General features: G+C 53.6%; 2 protein-coding genes and 1 long non-coding RNA gene across 3 annotated transcripts in view; 2 read left to right on the top strand and 1 right to left on the bottom strand.

Annotated features, from left to right (window-relative positions):
* The first annotated feature begins 121 nt into the window (after nucleotides 1-121).
* Nucleotides 122-13553, top strand: LOC146421462 (uncharacterized). The gene is made up of 7 exons (XM_085047411.1): nucleotides 122-220; nucleotides 3652-3685; nucleotides 7251-7501; nucleotides 8468-8527; nucleotides 9791-9836; nucleotides 10590-10639; nucleotides 13281-13553. The coding sequence occupies exons 2-7, from the start codon at nucleotides 3668-3670 to the stop codon at nucleotides 13378-13380; spliced, it is 525 nt and encodes a 174-aa protein (XP_084903537.1). The 5' UTR covers nucleotides 122-220; nucleotides 3652-3667; the 3' UTR covers nucleotides 13381-13553.
* On the top strand, nucleotides 7725-8205 carry LOC146421463 (uncharacterized). Its single transcript, XR_014848699.1, has 3 exons — nucleotides 7725-7782; nucleotides 7819-8157; nucleotides 8191-8205. It is a non-coding gene; the product is annotated as an uncharacterized LOC146421463 (long non-coding RNA).
* Nucleotides 13554-16177: 2624 nt separating the features above from the next.
* Nucleotides 16178-18197, bottom strand: part of LOC146421464 (PHD finger protein 1-like) — a gene marked incomplete at its 5' end in the record, with an annotated part of 28858 nt that continues 26838 nt past the window's right edge. Inside the window, 2 exons of the mRNA XM_085047154.1 lie at nucleotides 16178-16532; nucleotides 17966-18019. Of these exons, the coding sequence (XP_084903280.1) occupies nucleotides 16265-16532; nucleotides 17966-18019 (322 nt within the window). The remainder of the gene's footprint in view (nucleotides 16533-17965; nucleotides 18020-18197) is intronic.

The following is an 18197-nucleotide window of genomic DNA, read 5'->3' on the forward strand; positions in this document are numbered from 1 at the left end:
CGAGGCTCGGGAGCCCCGCGCTGGGGGGAGGGGCCAGCCGGAGGGGGGGGGAGGGGGAGGGCAAGGAGAGGGGGGGGGAGGGGAAACGGGAGGCTGAGGACTCCCCCTCCCCCCCCTCCTCCCCCCCCGGCCGCGGCCGGCCGCGCCGGTGACGTCACGGGCGGGGGGCGGGGCCGCGCGGGTCACGTGGGGCGGCGGCGGCGCGAGCGGCGCGGGAGAGGTGAGGGGGGAGGGGCGGAGCGGGGAACTTCCGGGGGGCGAGAGGGAATTTGGGGAGGGGGCGGGGGGGGGGGGCTGGGGGAGTGCGGGGGGGTCTGGATCCCAGGGATCCAGCTGTTTAGTAATCCCAGTGCTCCTCCCAGTGCTCCCAGTAAGGCGCTGTTCGGGGGATTATGGGGAGAGAACTATGGGGGAATTTGGGGTGAATTTGGGGAGGGGGCGAGCGGTGGGGGGGTTGGGGGAGTTCCGGGCGTCTGGATCCCAGTAATCCCAGTATTCCCAGTAATCCCAGTATTCCCAGTAATCCCAGTAAGCCCAGTGCTCCCAGTGCTCCCAGTAAGGCGTTGCTTGGGGGAATTATGGGAGAGAGAACTATGGGGGGAATTTGGGGAGGGGGCGAGGGGGGAGGGGCTGGGGGAGTTCCGGGGGGTCTGGATCCCAGTAATCCCAGTAATCCCAGTGCTCCTCCCAGTGCTCCTCCCAGTGCTCCTCCCAGTGCTCCTCCCAGTGCTCCTCCCAGTGCTCCCAGTAAGGCGCTGTTCGGGGGGAGTTATGGGGGAGAGAACTATGGGGGGAATTTGGGGAGGGGGCGAGGGGGGAGGTTTGGGGGAGTTCGGGGGGCTCTGGATCCCAGTATTCCCAGTATTCCCAGTATTCCCAGTATTCCCAGTAATCCCAGTAATCCCAGTGCTCCCAGTGATCCCAGTAAGGCGCTTTTGGGGGGAATTATGGGGGGTTTGGGTGTAATTTGGGGAGGGGGCGAACTACAGGAAGAATGGGGAATTGTGGGGAGGGCGAAGTTTGGGGATTTATGGGAATTTTGGGGTTTTGGGTCCCAGTGCTCCCAGTAAGGCACTTTTGGGGGGGAATTATGGGGTTTGGGGTGAATTTGGGGAGGGGCCGAACTACAAGGGAGAGAATTATAGGGAATTGTGGGGAGGGGGCGAGTTTGGGGTTTCTGGGGAAAAAGGGGTCCCAGTGTCCCCAGTGAGGGTGTTATGGGGTGAATTTGTGGTGAATTTGGGGAGGGGGCGAATTATGGGGAGAGAATTATAGGGAATTGTGGGGAGGGCGGAGTTTGGGGGAATTATGGGGGAAAATGGGTCCCAGTGTCCCCAGTAAGGAGTTATGGGGTGAATTTGGGGTGAATTTGGGGAGGGCGAGGGATGGGGAGAGAATTATAGGTGTATTGTGGGGAGGGAGTTTGGGGGATTATAAGAGGGGAATGCTGGGTTTTGGGTCCCAGTGTTCTCGTATTCCCAGTAAGGCACTTTTGGGGAATTCTGGGGAGGGGGCGTTGGGGGTCAGGTTTTGGGGCTGGAGGCGATTTTGGGGTCGTTTTTTAGAGCCAGGGTGAATTTTGGGGCTAGGGGCGATTTTGGGGTCGGATTTTGGGGCTGGGGGCGATTTTGAGGCTGGGGTCAGGTTTTGGGGTGACTTTTGGGGCTGGGGGTGATTTTGGGACAGATTTGGGGGTTTTGATGTAATTTTAGGATCAGATTTTGGGGCTGGGGTCAGGTTTTGGGGTTAGGTTCGGGGCTGGGGGTGATTTTGGGGTCGGATTTTAGGGCCAGGGTAAATTTTGGGGCTGGGGGCAATTTTGGGGTCAGGTTTGGGGCTGGGGGCGATTTTGGGGTTGGGTTTGGGGCCAGGGGTGAATTTTGGGGCTGGGGGTGAATTTTGGGGCTGGGGGTGATTTTTGGGGTTGGGTTTGGGGTCAGGTTTTGGGTTTGGGGTCACTTTGGGGTCATTTCAGGGTGTGGCTTTGGGTTTGGGGTCACTTTGTGGTTTGGGGTCATTTTGGGGTGGCGATTTGGGGCTGAGGTCAGGTTTTGGGTTTGGGGTCACTGTGGGGTCATTTTGGGGTCCCTTTGGGGTTTGCGGTAATTTTGGGGTCACTTTGGGGTTTTTGGGGTCAATCAGGGGGATTTGGGGTCATTTTGAGGTGGCAATTCGGGGCTGAGGTCAGGTTTTGGGATTGGGGTCACTTTGGGGTTTGCAGTAATTTTGGGGTCAATCAGAGGGTTTTTGGGCCATTTTGGGGTCACTTTGTGGTTTGGGGTCATTTTGGGGTGATGATTCGGGACTGAGGTCAGGTTTTGGGTTTGGGGTCATTTTGGGGTCACTTTGGGGTTTGCAGTAATTTTGGGGTCACTTTGGGGTTTGGGGTCATTTTGGGGTCAATCGGGGGATTTGGGGTCATTCTGGGGTGGCGATTTGGGGCTGAGGTCAGGTTTTGGGATTGGGGTCACTTTGGGGTCATTTTGGGGTGTGGCTTTGGGTTTGGGGTCACTTTGTGGTTTGGGGTCATTTTGGGGTGGCGATTTGGGGTTTGCAGTAATTTTGGGGTCAATCAGAGGGTTTTGGGGTCATTCTGGGGTGGTGATTTGGGGCTGAGGTCAGGTTTTGGGTTTGGGGTCACTTTGGGGTCCCTTTGGGGTTTGCAGTAATTTTGGGGTCAATCAGGGGGTTTGGGGTCATTTGGGGTGATGATTTGGGGCTGAGGTCAGGTTTTGGGATTGGGGTCCCTTTGGGGTGTGGTTTTGGGGTCAGTGGGGGAGTTTGGGGTCATTTTGGGATCAATCAGGGGATTTGGGATCATTTTGGGGTCATTGGTGGAGTTTGGGGACATTTTGGGTGGGATTTTGGGGTTTGGGGTCACTTTGGGGTCAGTCGGGGGATTTGGGGTCACTTTGGGGTGGTGATTCGGGGCTGAGGTCAGGTTTTGGGTTTGGGGTCATTTTGGGGTCACTTTGGGGTTTGCAGTAATTTTGGGGTCAATTAGAGGCTTTTGGGGCCATTTTGGGGTCAATCAAGGGGATTTGGGGTCATTTTGGGGTCAGTTGGGGGCTTTGGGGTCAATCGGGGGTTTGGGGTCCCTTTGGGGTCTCTAAGGCGTCACTTTGGGGTCACTTTGGGGTCAATCAGGGGTCACTTTGGGGTCACTTTGGGTCATTTTGGGGGGTTTGGAGTCACTTTGAGGTCCCATTGAGGTCCCTTTGGGGTCCTTTTGGGGTCATTTTGGGGTCACTTTGAGGTCCCTTTGGGGTTTGGGGTCATTTTGGGGTCAATCAGGGGGGTTTGGGGTCCCTTTGGGGTCACTTTGTGGTCACTTTGGGGTCACTTTGAGGTCCCTTTGTGGTCACTTTGGGGTCACTTTGGGGTCACTTTGTGGTCACTTTGTGGTCACTTTGGGGTCACTTTGGGGTCATTTTGGGGTCACTTTAGGGTCACTTTGAGGTCCCTTTGTGGTCACTTTGGGGTCACTTTGGGGTCACTTTGGGGTCACTTGGAGGTCACTTTGGGGTCACTATGGGGTCCCTTTGGGGTCACTTTGGGGTCACTTTGAGGTCCCTTTGTGGTCACTTTGGGGTCACTTTGGGGTCACTTTGGGGTCACTTTGGGGTCACTTGGACTCTCCCCTCCCCCCAGGAGCTGCCGGCAGTCGATGCGAACAGCCTGGGCTGTGAGTGCCTCTGTCGCGACATGGGGGGAATATCGCGATATGGGATGGGGATATCGCGATATGGGGATGGGGATGTCGCGATATGGGATGGGGATATCGCGATATGGGAATAGGGATATCACGATATGGGAATGGGATATTGCTATGGGGGGATATCGCGACATGGGATGGGGATATCGCGATATGGGGGAGGGGATATCGCGATATGGCAATAGGGATATCACGATATGGGATGGGGATATTGCTATGGGGGGATATCACGACACGGGGAGGGGATATGGTGATATGGGAATGGGGATATCATGATAGGGGAATGGGGATATCGCGATAGGGGAATGGGGCTATTGCTATGGGGGGATATCGTGACATGGGAGTGGGGATATCGCGATATGGGAGGGGATATGGTGATATGGGGAGGGGATATTGTGATATGGGATGGGGATATCGCGATAGGGGAATGGGGATATTGCTATGGGGGGATATCGTGACATGGGAGTGGGGATATTGTGATATGGGATGGGGATATTGCTATGGGGGGATATCGCGACATGGGGATATCGCGACAGGGAGAGGGGAATGCTGCGACATGAGGAGGGAGTTGCGGCGCGGCCGATATCGCGACAGGGCCGATATCGCGATGGGGGGGTGGTGTCACGACATGGCGAGCGTTGAGCCGTGTGCGTCGCGATAGGGCAGGTATCGCGACGTGGGGATCGCGACATGGTGCGTGTCGTGACGTCGATGTCGCGACATGTTTGGTGTCGTAACGCGGGCGTCGCGATGGGGTGGGTATCGCGACAGGGCAGGCGATCGCGACACAGCTATCGCGATATGGTGGGTTATCGTGACACAGCTATTGCGATATGGCGGGTTATCGTGACACAGCTATCGCGATGTATATCATGACACGTGGCGTGTATCGCGATGCAGACGCTGCAGTACGTTGGGTATGTCGCGACGTGCCGCTGCGGCATCCTGAGTCTTACGACATAGCGGGTATATCGTGACACGCATGTCGCGACACGTGGGGTATATCCCGACATGTGGGGTGTATCGCAAGGCGGATATCGCGACGTAGATGCCGCGATACGTCGGGTATGTCGCGATACGCCGCCAGGGCGACGTGACCATTGCGACATGGCGGGTATATCGCGACATGCGGGGTATATCGTGACACGGGGGGTTTATCGCGACACGTGTATCATGAGGTGTCGGGTCTATCGTGACATGCTGCTGTCACGACACGTGGGGTATATCGTGACATGTGGGGTATGTCACGATACACGTATCGCGGGATATTGGGTCTATCGCGACGTGCCGCTATCGTGACATGTGGGGTGTATCGCGACATGTGGGATGTATCACAACACGTGTATCGCGGGACGTCGGGTCTGTCACGACATGCCACTGTTGTGACATGGGATATGTCGTGACACGTGGGGTATGTCGTGACATGTGGGGTATATCATGACGTGCTGCTATCGTGACATGTGGGGTGTATCGCAACGTGTGGGATGTATCACGACACACGTATCGCGAGATGTCGGGTCTATCGCGTGCTGCTATCACGACATGTGGGCTGTATCGTGACACGTGGGCTATGTCATGACATGTGGGTTATATAGTGAGATGTCTATATTGTGACACATGAGCTATATCGTGACATGCTGCTATCGCGACATGTGGTCTATATCGTGACATGTGGTCTATATAGTGAGATGTCTGTATCATGACACATGGGATATATCGTGACATGCTGCTATCGCGACATGTGGGCTATATCGTGACACACAGGGAACGTCACCATGCGTGTGCTATATCGTGACGCGTGGGCTATGTCGTGACATGTGGTCTAGATTGCGATACGGGGTCTCTATCGTGGCACGTGAGCTATATCGTGACATGCTGCTATCGCGACATGTGGGCTATATCGTGACACGTGGTCTGTATTGTGACACGTGTGCTATATCGTGACATGCCGCTATCGTGACGTGGGCTATATCGTGACATGCGGGGAATGTCCCGACACACGTACACTATCGTGACAAGTGGGGAACATCCCAACATGTGGGGTATATCGCGACATGTGGGCTATGTCATGACACGTGGGGAATGTCACGACGCGTGTGCTCAATCGTGACGTGCTGCTATCGCGACACGTGGGCTATATCGTGGTGTGGGCTATATCGCGACATGTGGGCTATATTGTGACACGCCGCTATCGTGACGTGTGCTCTATCGTGACACATGGGGAACATCCTGACACGTGCTATATCGCGACACATGGGCTATATCGTGACACGTGGGCAATATCCCGACGCATGTGCTCTATCGTGACATGCCACTATTGTGACACAGGGGCTATACCGTGACATGCGGTCTGTATTGTGACACGTGTGCTATATCGTGACACGCCGCTATCGTGACGTGTGCTCTATCGTGACGTGTGCTCTATCGTGACGTGTGCTCTATTGCGACACGTGGGGAACGTCCCGACACGTGTGCTGTATCGTGACATGTGGGGTATATTGCGACACACGCGCTCTATCGCGACACATGCCCTCTATTGCGACACGCACGCTCTATCGTGACACGGTGCTCTGCTATCGTGACAGGCGCCCTCTATCGTGACGTGCCACTCTGCTATCGCGACAGGCGCGCTCTATAGTGACACACTGTGCTATCGTGACAGGCGCGCTCTATCGTGACACATGGGCTGTGCTATCGTGACACGTGTGCTCTATCGTGACACGGCACTGTGCTATTGCGACACACGTGCTCTGTTGGGACACATGGGCTGTGCTATCGCGACACATGCCCTCTATCGTGACACATGGGCTGTGCTATCATGACAGGTGCGCTCTATCGTGACACACTGTGCTATCGTGACACATGCGCTCTATCGTGACACATGGGCTGTGCTGTTGTGACACGTGGGCTACATCATGACACATGCGCTCTATCACGACACGCTGTGCTATCGCAACATGTGCTCTATCGTGACACACGGGCTGTGCTATCGCGACACATGCCCTCTATCGTGACACGGCGCTGTGCTATCGTACCACGTGTGCTCTATCGTGACATGCTGCTGTGCTATCGCGACAAGCGTGTTCTATCGTGACACAGCGCTGTGCTATCACGACACATGTGCTCTATCGTGACACAGCACTGTGCTATCGTGACAGGCACGTTCTATCGTGACACGCTGCTGTGCTATCGCGACAGGCGTGTTCTATCGTGACACAGCGCTGTGCTATCATGACACATGTGCTCTATTGTGACATGCCACTCTGCTATCGCGACACATGCGCTCTGTCATGACACAGCGCCGTGCTATTGCGACAGGCGCCCTCTATCGTGACACATGGGCAGTGCTATCATGACACACGCCCTCTATTGTGACATGCTAGTCTGCTATCGCGACAGGCGCCCTCTATCATGACACGCTGTGCTGTCGCGACACACGCCCGCTATCGTGACATGCACTGTGCTATTGCGACACAGCGCTGTGCTATCGCGACAGGCGCCCTCTATCGTGACACGCACTCTGCTATCGCGACAGGCGCTGGCGCTGCTGCTGCTGCTGCCCGGGCTGAGCAGGAGGCTGCTGCCCATGGCGGCCTTGGGGACAGCAGGGGACACGGCCGGCGGCTGCGGTGACACCAACGGCACGGCGGGGGACAGAGGGGACAAGGGTGACACCGCGGGTGACATCGCGGGTGACATCACAGGTGACACCGGCTACATCCCGGGCTCCGTGTCTGCCGCCTTCGTCACCTGTCCCAACCAGGGCGTGGCCAGCCAGCTCGCCAGGTGACACCGCGGGGGTGGCACTGGGGACAAGGGTGGCACTGGGGACACTGCAGGGGTGGCACTGGGGTGGCACTGGGGTGGCACTGGGGACACTGCAGGGGTGGCACTGGGGTGGCACTGGGGTGGCACTGGGGTGGTGGCACTGGGGACAGGGGTGGCACGGAGGGGATATGGGGGTGACTGTCCCACTGTCCCCAGGGGTGGCAGGGGGAGGTGACATGGGGGTGACACTGTCCCCAGGGGTGGCACTGTCCCCCAGGGTGATGGGGGAAGCTATGGGGGTGGCACTGTCCCCAAGGGTGTCATTGTCCCCAGAGGTGTCATTGTCCCCAAGGGTGGCACTGTCCCTGGGCTGGCAGGGAGGGCGTATGTGGGACACACAGGTGGCACTGTCCCGCTGTCCCCAGGGGGTGATGGGGGGGTGGCACTGTCCCCAGGGGTGTCACAGGTGACCCAGGTGACACACAGGTGACCCAGGAGGTGACCCAGGTGACACTGTCACCATCCCAGGGGTGACACAGGTGACCCAGCAGGTGACACAGGTGACACACAGGTGACCCAGGGGTGACACCCAGGTGACACTGTGGCTGTCCCAGGGGTGACACAGGTGACCCAGCAGGTGACCCAGGTGACACACAGGTGACACAGGTGACACTGTGACTGTCCCAGGGGTGACACAGGTGACCCAGCAGGTGACACAGGTGACCCAGGTGACACCCAGGTGACACTGTGGCTGTCCCAGGGGTGACCCAGGTGACCCAGGTGACACCCAGGTGACACCCAGGTGACCCTGTGGCTGTCCCAGTGGTGACCCAGGAGGTGACCCAGGTGACCCAGGTGACACTGTCACTGTCCCAGGGGTGACACAGGTGACACAGGTGACACTGTGGCTGTCCCAGGGGTGACCCAGGAGGTGACCCAGGTGACACCCAGGTGACCCAGGTGACACTGTTACTGTCCCCGCAGGGCTCTGGTGCAGCAGCGATTGGCTGCCTGTGTGAACATCGTGCCGGGAGTGACATCTGTGTGAGTGACAGCGGGGACAGCAACGGGGACAGCAACGGGGACAGCGGGGACATTGGGGACATTGGGGACATTGGAGGGATTGGGGACATTGAGATTGACAGGTTTAGGGACATTGGGGACATTGACAGGGTTGGGGACATTGAGTATATCAGGGGACATGGAGGCCACACTGGGGAGATTGGGGACATTGGGGATGTTGGGGACACTGGGGACACTGGGGACACTGGGCACATCAGGGAGATTGGGGACATTGGGATTGACAGGGTTGGGGACATTGAGTATATCAGGGGACATTGAGGCCACACTGAGGGGATTGGGGATATTGGGGACATTGGGGACACTGGGGACATTGGGGGTGGCAGGGATATTGGGGACATTGAGGACATTGAGGGGATTGAGGGCATTGGGGACATTTGGGATTGGGGACTTGGGGACATTGCAGGGTGACAAGTGGACATTGGGGACATTCGGGGGATTGGGGGGACAAGTGGACATTGGGGACATTGAGGACATTGGGGACACAACGAGGGGGTTGGGGACAAAGGGACATTGGGGACATTGAGGGGATTGGGGACAATGGGGGTGACAGGGATGGAGGGATATTGGGGACATTTGGAATTGGGGACATTGGGGGGACAAGGGGACATTGGGGACATTGAGGGGATGGAGGACATTTGGGATGTTGGGGACATTGAGGACGTTGGGGACAAGGGAGGGACACTGAGGGACATGGGGGGTGTTGGGGACATTGGGGACATTGAGGGGATGGAGGACATTTGGGACATTGGGGACATTGGGGACACAACGGGGGGTTGGGGACATTGGGGACATTGGGGACATTGAGCCTGAAGGGACTGGGGACAAGGAGGGGACACGGGAGGACATTGGGGACACAACGGGGGGGTTGGGGACATTGGGGACATTGAGCCTGAAGGGACACTGGGGACAAGGAGGGGACACGGGAGGACACTGGGGACATTTGGCATGAGGGGTTTGGGGACATTGGGGACATTGGGGTGCCAGAGGCACACAGAGATGCCACCCCTGCTGTCCCCAATGTCCCCACTGATGTCCCCAATGTCCCCAGTGATGTCCCCAATGCTGTCCCCAATGCTGTCCCTGCTGTCCCCAATGATGTCCCCAATGATGCCCCGATGATGTCCCCAATGATGTCCCCAATGTCCCCAATGATGTCCCCACTAATGTCCCCAATGTCCCCACTGTCCCCAATGATGTCCCCAATGCTGTCCCCACTGTCCCCAGGTACACGTGGCAGGGGAAGCTGGAGGAGGACAATGAGGTGCTGCTGGTGAGTGCAGAGCTGCCACCGCCTGCTGTCCCCAGGTGTCACCGCAGGGTCCCCGAGTGTCCCCAGGTGTCACCGCAGGGTCCCCAGGGTGTCCTTGGTGTCCTCAAGGTGCCCTTGCAGTCCCCAGGGTGTCCCCAGGGTGTCCCAGTGGTGTCCCCGATGTCCCCAGGGTGTCACCTCAGGGTCCCCAAGGTGTCCCCAGTGTCCCCAAGGTATCCCCTGGGTGTCCCTGGGGTGCCTGTGGTGTCCCCAGGGTGTCTCTGGGATGTCCCCAATGTCCCTAGGATGTCATCTCAATGTCCCCAGGGTGTCCCAGTGGTGTCCCTGATGTCCCCAGGGTGCTGCCAGCGTCCCCAAAGTGTCCCCAAGTGTCCCCACGGTGTCCCCAAGGTCCCCAGGCTGCCCCTGGAGATGTCTCCCTGCTGTCCCTGGGGTGTCCCCAATGTCCCCAATGTCCCCAAATCCCCCAATATCCCCAATGTCCCCAAGCTGTCCCCAATGTGTCCCCAATGTCCCCAAAGTGTCCCCAAGGTGTCCCCAATGTCCCCAAGGTGTCCCCAGTGTCCCCAACCCCCTCATTGTGTCCCCAATGTCCCCAGCATCCCCAAGGTGTCCCCAATGTCCCCAGGGTGTCCCCAAGGTGTCCCTGATGTCCCCAAGCTGTCCCCAACATCCCCAAGGTGTCCCCAAGGTGTCCCCAATGTCCCCAAGGTGTCCCCAAGGTGTCCCCAAGGTGTCCCCTCTGTCCCACAGGTGATCAAGACTCGCAGCTCTCGAGTTCCACAACTGACTGAGTTCATCCGGTGAGAGATTTGGGGGAATTTGGGGGAATTTTGGGGAATTTTGGGGGAAATTTGGGGATTTTGGGGAATTTTGTGGGAAAATTTGAGGGAATTTGGAATCTTTGGGGACTTTGCAAGTGATCTGGGGGATCTTGGAACTAAATACTTGAGGATCTTTGGGGAACTGTAACCTTGGGGAATCTGCCTTGCCAATCTGGGGGGGACTTTGAGGAATCCCTTGTAATTGGGGAATTCTTGGGGAGAATTTTGGGGAATTTTGGATGGAATTTGGGGAATTTTTTGGGGAAATTTTGGATGGAATTTGGGGAATTTTGGGGATTTTGGCAACTTTTGGGGGAAATTTGGGGTTTTTTTGGGAGTTTTGGGTTTTTTTGGGGGATTTGGGGAGAATTTGGGCTCCTGAGGGAATTTGGGGTTCCTGGGGAAGTTTTTGGGGTTTTTTTGGGATTTCAGGATATTTTAGGGTTTCCCAGGGCAGTTTTTGGGGGTTTTTTTGAGGTTTTTTTGGGTTTTCCTGGGGATTTTTTGGTGTTTTTCAGGATATTTTTAGGATTTCTCAGGAATTTTTAGGATTTTTAGGGTTTTTAGGATTTCAGGACCTCCCTGACCCCGTTTTACCCCCAAGTCTCACCATCCCTACGATGTCCCCACGAGGGGAAATTTGGGATTTTCTGGGGTTTTTCAGTGTTTTTTGGGGATTTTTTTTGGGTTTTTTTGGTGAGATTTTCAGGATTTTGGGGATTTTTCGGGTTTTTCGGATTTTTTAGGATTTCAGGCTCCCCTGACCCCATTTTCCCCCAAATCTCACCATCCCTACGAGGGGAAATTTGGGATTTTCTGGGGTTTTTTTGGGTGTTTTTTTGCAGTTTTTAATGGGGTTTTTTGTGGGATTGTCAGGATTTTTGGGATTTTTTGGGTTTTAGGGTTTTTAGGATTTCAGGCTCCCCTGACCCCATTTTTCCCTCAAATTTCACCATCCCTACGAGGGGAAATTTGGGATTTTCTGGGGTTTTTCAGTGTTTTTTGGGGATTTTTTTCGGGGTTTTTTGGTGGGATTTTCAGGATTTTTGGGATTTTTCGGGTTTTTAGGATTTCAGGGCCTCCCTGACCCCATTCTCCCCGCAGGTCTCACCATCCCTATGAGGGGAAATTTGGGATTTTTAGGGTTTTTATGGGTTTTTTTTGGGATTTTTTGTGGGGACTTTTGTGGGATTTTCGTGGGATTTTGTGATTTTTGGGATTTTTCAGGATTTTTAGGATTTTTAGGATTTCAGGCTTCCCTGACCCCATTTTCCCCGCAGGTCTCATCATCCCTACGAGGAGAAATTTGGGATTTTCTCAGTTGTTTGGGATTTTTTGTGGGGACTTTTGTGGGATTTTCGTGGGATTTTCAGGATTTTTGGGATTTTCAGGATTTTTAGGGTTTTTAGGATTTCAGGCTCCCCTGACCCCATTCTCCCCGCAGGTCTCACCATCCCTACGAGGGGAAATTCGGGATTTTCTCGGTTTTTGGGATTTTTTGGGTTTTTTTGGGTGGTTTTTGAGGGGGGGATTTTCAGGATTTTTGGGATTTTCAGGATTTTTAGGGTTTTTAGGATTTCAGGCTCCCCTGACCCCATTCTCCCCGCAGGTCTCACCATCCCTACGAGGGGAAATTCGGGATTTTCTCGGTTTTTTGGGATTTTTTGGGTTTTTTTGGGTGGTTTTTGAGGGGGGGATTTTCAGGATTTTTGGGATTTTCAGGATTTTTGGGATTTTTAGGATTTCAGGCTCCCTGACCCCATTTCTCTCCGCAGGTCTCACCATCCCTACGAGGGGAAATTTGGGATTTCCTGGGGTTTTTGGTGGTTTTTTTGGGTGTTTTTTTGCAGTTTTTAATGGGTTTTTTTGTGGGATTTTCAGGATTTTTGGGATTTTTGGGATTTTTAGGGTTTTTAGGATTTCAGGCTCCCCTGACCCCATTCTCCCCGCAGGTCTCACCATCCCTACAAGGGGAAATTTGGGATTTCCTGGGGGTTTTTGGTGGGTTTTTTTGGTGTTTTTTGGGGGACTTTTTGGGGTTTTTTTGGTGGGATTTTCAGGATTTTTAGGATCTTTAGGGTTTTTAGGATTTCAGGACCTCCCTGACCCCATTTTTCCCCCAAATCTCACCATCCCTACGAGGGGAAATTTGGGATTTTTAGGGTTTTTATGGGGTTTTTTTGGGATTTTTTTTGGGACTTTTGTGGGATTTTCGTGAGATTTTCAGGATTTTTGGGATTTTTGGGATTTTTAGGATTTTTAGGGTTTCAGGCTCCCCTGACCCCATTTTCCCCCAAATCTCACCATCCCTACGAGGGGAAATTTGGGATTTCCTGAGGGGTTTTTGGTGTTTTTTCAGGGTTTTTTGGGGGATTTTTTGTGGGATTTTCAGGGGTTTTGGGATTTTTAGGATTTCAGGCTCCCCTGACCCCATTCTCCCCGCAGGTCTCACCATCCCTACGAGGGGAAATTCGGGATTTTCTCGGTTTTTTGGGATTTTTTGGGTTTTTTTGGGTGGTTTTTGAGGGGGGGATTTTCAGGATTTTTGGGATTTTCAGGATTTTTCGGGTTTTTGGGATTTTTAGGATTTCAGACCTCCCTGACCCCATTCTCCCCACAGGTCTCACCATCCCTACGAGGTCCCCGAGGTGGTGGCTTTGCCTGTGGCTCAGGGAAATCTTCCCTACCTGCGCTGGGTCGGCGACTCTGTGCCCCCCTGAGACCCCAAAAAACCCAAAAAAACCCCAAAAAAACCCCAAAAACCCCCAAAAAAACCCAAAATCCACCCCAAAATACCCCAAAATCCACCCAGAAATCCCAGGGGAGTGGGGGAGACACTGAAATTTGGGGGGAAAAGGGGAGAAACCCCAAAATTTGGGAATAAAGAGGAGAAGAAATGGAGTTTTGGGGTTTTGGATTTTGGGGTTTGGGAGGGAAATCTCAAAATTTGGGGTTTTTTTGGGGGAAAAAGAGCCAAAATTGGGAGGAATGAAGGGGGGAGGGAAATTTGGGGAGAAATCCCAAAAAGGGGGAGGAGGGAGAATTGGGGAAATCCCAAAAATTGGGGGAAAAAAGGAGGAAACCCCAAAATTTGGGGGAAATGAAAGGGAAAACCCCAAAATTTGGGGGAAAACCCCAAAAATGGGGAGGAGGAGAACAGGGAAACCCAATATTTGGTGGGAAAAAGGAAGAAACCCCAAAATTTGGGGAGAAATCCCAAAAATGGGGAGGGGGGAGAAAGGAAATCCCAAAATTTGGGGAAAACCCCAAAAATGGGGAGGAGGGAGAATTGGGGAAATCCCAAAAATTAGGGGGAAAAAGGAAGAAACCCCAAAATTTGGGGAGAAATCCCAAAAATGGGGAGGGGGGAGAAAGGAAATCCCAAAATTTGGGGAAAACCCCAAAAATGGGGAGGAGGGAGAATTGGGGAAATCCCAAAAATTAGGGGGAAAAAGGAAGAAACCCCAAAATTTCGGGGTTGGAAAAGGGAAATCCCAAAATTTGGGGAGAAATCCCAAAAATGGGGAGGAGGGAGAACGAGGGAAACCCAAAAATTTGGCGGGAAAAAGGAGGAAACCCCAAAATTTGGGGGTTGGAAAAGCAGGAAATCCCAAAATTCGGGGGGAAATCCCAAAAATGAGAACCGGAGAACCCAAAATTTGGGGGGGGGGAGAGGGAGGAAACCCCAAAATCCAGCCGGAGCTGCTGATTGGAGGAGAGAGGCCACGCCCTCTCTGACTACGCCCACCCGGAAAAATAAGAAAAATGAAGATTTTTGACGCAAAATTTTGGGAATTTTTTGTTTTTTAGGGGAATTTTGGGGGGTGGGGGAGGGGCCTGCGGTGGCCACGCCCCCTCCCGAGCTGGCCCCGCCCCTCCCGAGCTGGCCACGCCCCTCCCGAGCTGGCCACGCCCCTCCCGAGCTGACCACGCCCCCTCCCGAGCTGGCCACGCCCCCTCCCGAGCTGGCCACGCCCCCTGCCGAGGCTCCGCCCCCTTTCCATTCACTCCCGACTGACAAAAATCACCATTTCTGACCCAAAATTAAACATTTTTCATCCAAAATTTTTGGGGTTTTTCGGGGTTTGAGGAACCCAAATTTTTGGCGGGAGGGACCCCGAAATTTGGGGAGGCTCCCCGAAATTTGTGGGCGTGGCCAGAGCCTCGCCCCGCCCCTTTCCATCTCTTCTAGAATACCAAAAATAACCATTTTCACCCCAAAATTAAGATTTTTCACCCCAAATTTCAGTGTTTTTGGGATGAGGACCCCAAATGTTTTAGGGTGGGGTGGGGGAGGGGTCCCCAAATATTTTTGGGGGGTGGGGGAGGGGTCTGAGGTGGCCCCGCCCCCACCCGAAGCCACTCCCCCTTTCCAGCTCCTCTACAATACCAAAAATAACCATTTTTCACCCCAAATTTCGGGGGCTTTGGGGGTCGAGCACCCCGATATTTGGGGGTGGAGCTCCTCGATATTTTGGGATATGGGGGCGTGGTCAGAGCATGGCCCCGCCCCTTTCCTTCTCCTCTGCAATACCAAAAATAACCATTTTTCACCCCAAAATACCCATTTTTTCACCCAAAATAACCGCTTTTCACGCCAAATTTCGGGGGTTTTGGGGCTCGAGCTCCCCAATATTTTAGGATAAAAGGGGGCGTGGTCAGAGCATGGCCCCGCCCCTTTATTCTCCTCTACAATACCAAAAATACCCATTTTTCCCACCAAAATAACCTTTTTTTTCACCCAAAAATTCACATATTTCACCCCAAATCCCGCTGATTCCGGGGTGTGAGCACCCCGATATTTGGGGTTGAGCTCCCCATTATTTTGGGGTTTGGGGGCGTGGTCACAGCATGGCCCCGCCCCTTTCCACCTCCTCTGCAATACCAAAAATAACCATTTTTCCCACCAAAATAACCATTTTTCTCCCCAAAATAACCATTTTTTCCCCCAAAACACCCATTTTTTCACCCAAATCCCGCTGACTCCGGGGGTCGAGCTCCCCGATATTTGGGGTGACAAGGGGGCGTGGTCAGAGCATGGCCCCGCCCCTTTATTCTCTTCTACAATACCAAAAATAACCATTTTTTTCACCCAAAATAACCATTTTTTCCCCCAAAACACCCATTTTTTCACCCAAATCCCGCTGATTTTGGGGCTCGAGCTCCCCAATATTTGGGGTGACAAGGGGGCGTGGTCAGAGCCCGGCCCCGCCCCTTTATTCTCTTCTACAATACCAAAAATAACCATTTTTTCACCCCAAAATAACAACTTTTTCACCCAAAATAACCATTTTTTCCACCCAAATTCCGGGGGTTTTTGGGACTGAGCACCCCAATATTTGGGGTGGAGCACCCCCCCATATTTTAGGGTTTGGGGGCGTGGTCACAGCATGGCCCCGCCCCTTTATTCTCCTCTGCAATACCAAAAATACCCATTTTTCACCCAAAATACCCATTTTTTCACCCAAATCCCGGGGGTTTCGGGGTGTGGGGACCCCAATTTTTGGGGTGGAGCTCCCCGCTATTTTGGGGTGCCAAGGGGGCGTGGTCAGAGCACGGCCCCGCCCCCCCACTCCAGCAGGTACTGCACTGTCCCATCCAGAGTCACGCGGCGCGCCAGGACCCGGGGGGGCGGGGCCAGCCCGGGGGGCGGGGCCAGCCAAGGGGGCGTGGTCTGCGCGGGGGGCGGGGCCTGGGCGGCGAACATCTCCTGCGCGGTGGGCGTGGCTTGGCCGGTGGGCGTGGTTTGGCCGGTGGGCGTGGCCTGGCCGGTGGGCGTGGCCTGGGCGGTGGGCGTGGCCTGGGCGGGGGGAGGGGCCGGCGGCGCGCGGGGGGAGGGGCGGAGGGTGGGTCCGGATCCGGAGCGGGAGAGCTGGGGAGAGAAACCAGTATAAACCAGTATGGACCAGTGTAAACCAGTATGGACCAGTATAAACCGGTATAAACCGGTACGGACTGGTACAGACCAGTATGGACCAGTATGGACCAGTGTGGACCAGTATAGACTGGTGTAAACCAGTATAGACCAGTAAGGACCAGTATAAACCAGTATGGACCAGTATAAACCAGTATAAACCAGTACGGACTGGTACAGACCAGTATAAACCAGTATGGACCAGTATAAACCAGTATAAACCAGTACGGACTGGTACAGACCAGTATAAACCAGTATGGACCAGTATAGACCAGTATAAACCAGCATAGACTGGTGTAAACCAGTATAAACCAGTACGGACCAGTATAAACCAGTATGGACCAGTCTGGATTGGTACAGACCAGTATAAACCAGTATAAACCAGTATAGACCAGTGTGGACCAGTATGGACCAATATGGACTGGTGTAAACCAGTATGGACCAGTATGGACCAGTGTGGACCAGTCTGGACCACTATAGACTGGTGTAAACCAGTATAAACCAGTATAAACCAGTATAAACCAGTATAAACCAGTATAAACCAGTACAGACCAGTATAAACCAGTATGGACCAGTCTGGACTGGTGTACACCAGTATAAATTGGTACAGACCACTATAAACCAGTATAAACCAGTATAGATTTGTATAAACTGGTATAAACCAGCATGGACTGGTGTGGAAGGTATGGACCAGTATAGACCAGTATCAACTAGTATAGACCAGTATAGACCAGTATCAACCAGTATAGACCAGTATAGACCGGTATAAGTCGGTATGGACCAGTGTGGACTGGTGTAAACTGGTACAGACCAGTATAAACTGGTACAGACCAGTATAAACTGGTATAAACCAGTATGGACCAGTATAGACTGGTGTAAACCAGTATAAACCGGTACAGACCAGTATAAACCAGTATGAACCAGTATAAATTTGTATAAACCAGTACAGACCAGTATCAACCAGTATGGACTGATGTAAACCAGTATAAACCAGTATGGACTGGTACAGACCAGTATAAACCAGTATGGACTGATGTAAACCAGTATAAACCAGTATGGACTAGTATAGACCAGTATAAACCAGTATGGACCAGTGTAAGCTGATGTGGACTGGTATAGGCTGGTATAAACCGGTATAAACCAGTATGGACTGGTATGAACCAGTACGGACCAGTATGGACCAGTACAAACTGGTGTGAACCAGTGTGGACCAGTACAAACCAGTATGGAGCCCAAAACCAGTATGAACCAGTATAGATTGGTACAAACCAGTCCATGTCAGTCCATCCCAGTCCATCCCAGTGCTCCCAGTATGACCCCAAATTCCTCCCAGTTCCCTCCCAGTCCATCCCAGTCCCTCCCAGTTCCATCCCAGTCCCTCCCAGTCCCACCTGGGGCTGTTGCTGGCCGAAGGGTGGAATGAGGCAAACATCCGGATGGGAGGGCTGGGGGAGAAACCCCAAATCCCAAAATTACCCCAAAATCCCAAAATTACCCCAAAAGCACCAAAATTACCCCAAAAGCACCAAAATCGCAAAAATTCCCACAAAATTCTGCAAAATTCCCCAAAATTCCCACAAAATTCCATCAAAATTCATCAAAATTCCCCAAAAATTCCCCTAA

The sequence above is a fragment of the Lichenostomus cassidix genome, unplaced genomic scaffold, assembly GCF_008360975.1.
Source record: "Lichenostomus cassidix isolate B80296 unplaced genomic scaffold, HeHo_3.0 HiC_scaffold_33, whole genome shotgun sequence".
Lineage (NCBI taxonomy): Eukaryota > Metazoa > Chordata > Aves > Passeriformes > Meliphagidae > Lichenostomus > Lichenostomus cassidix.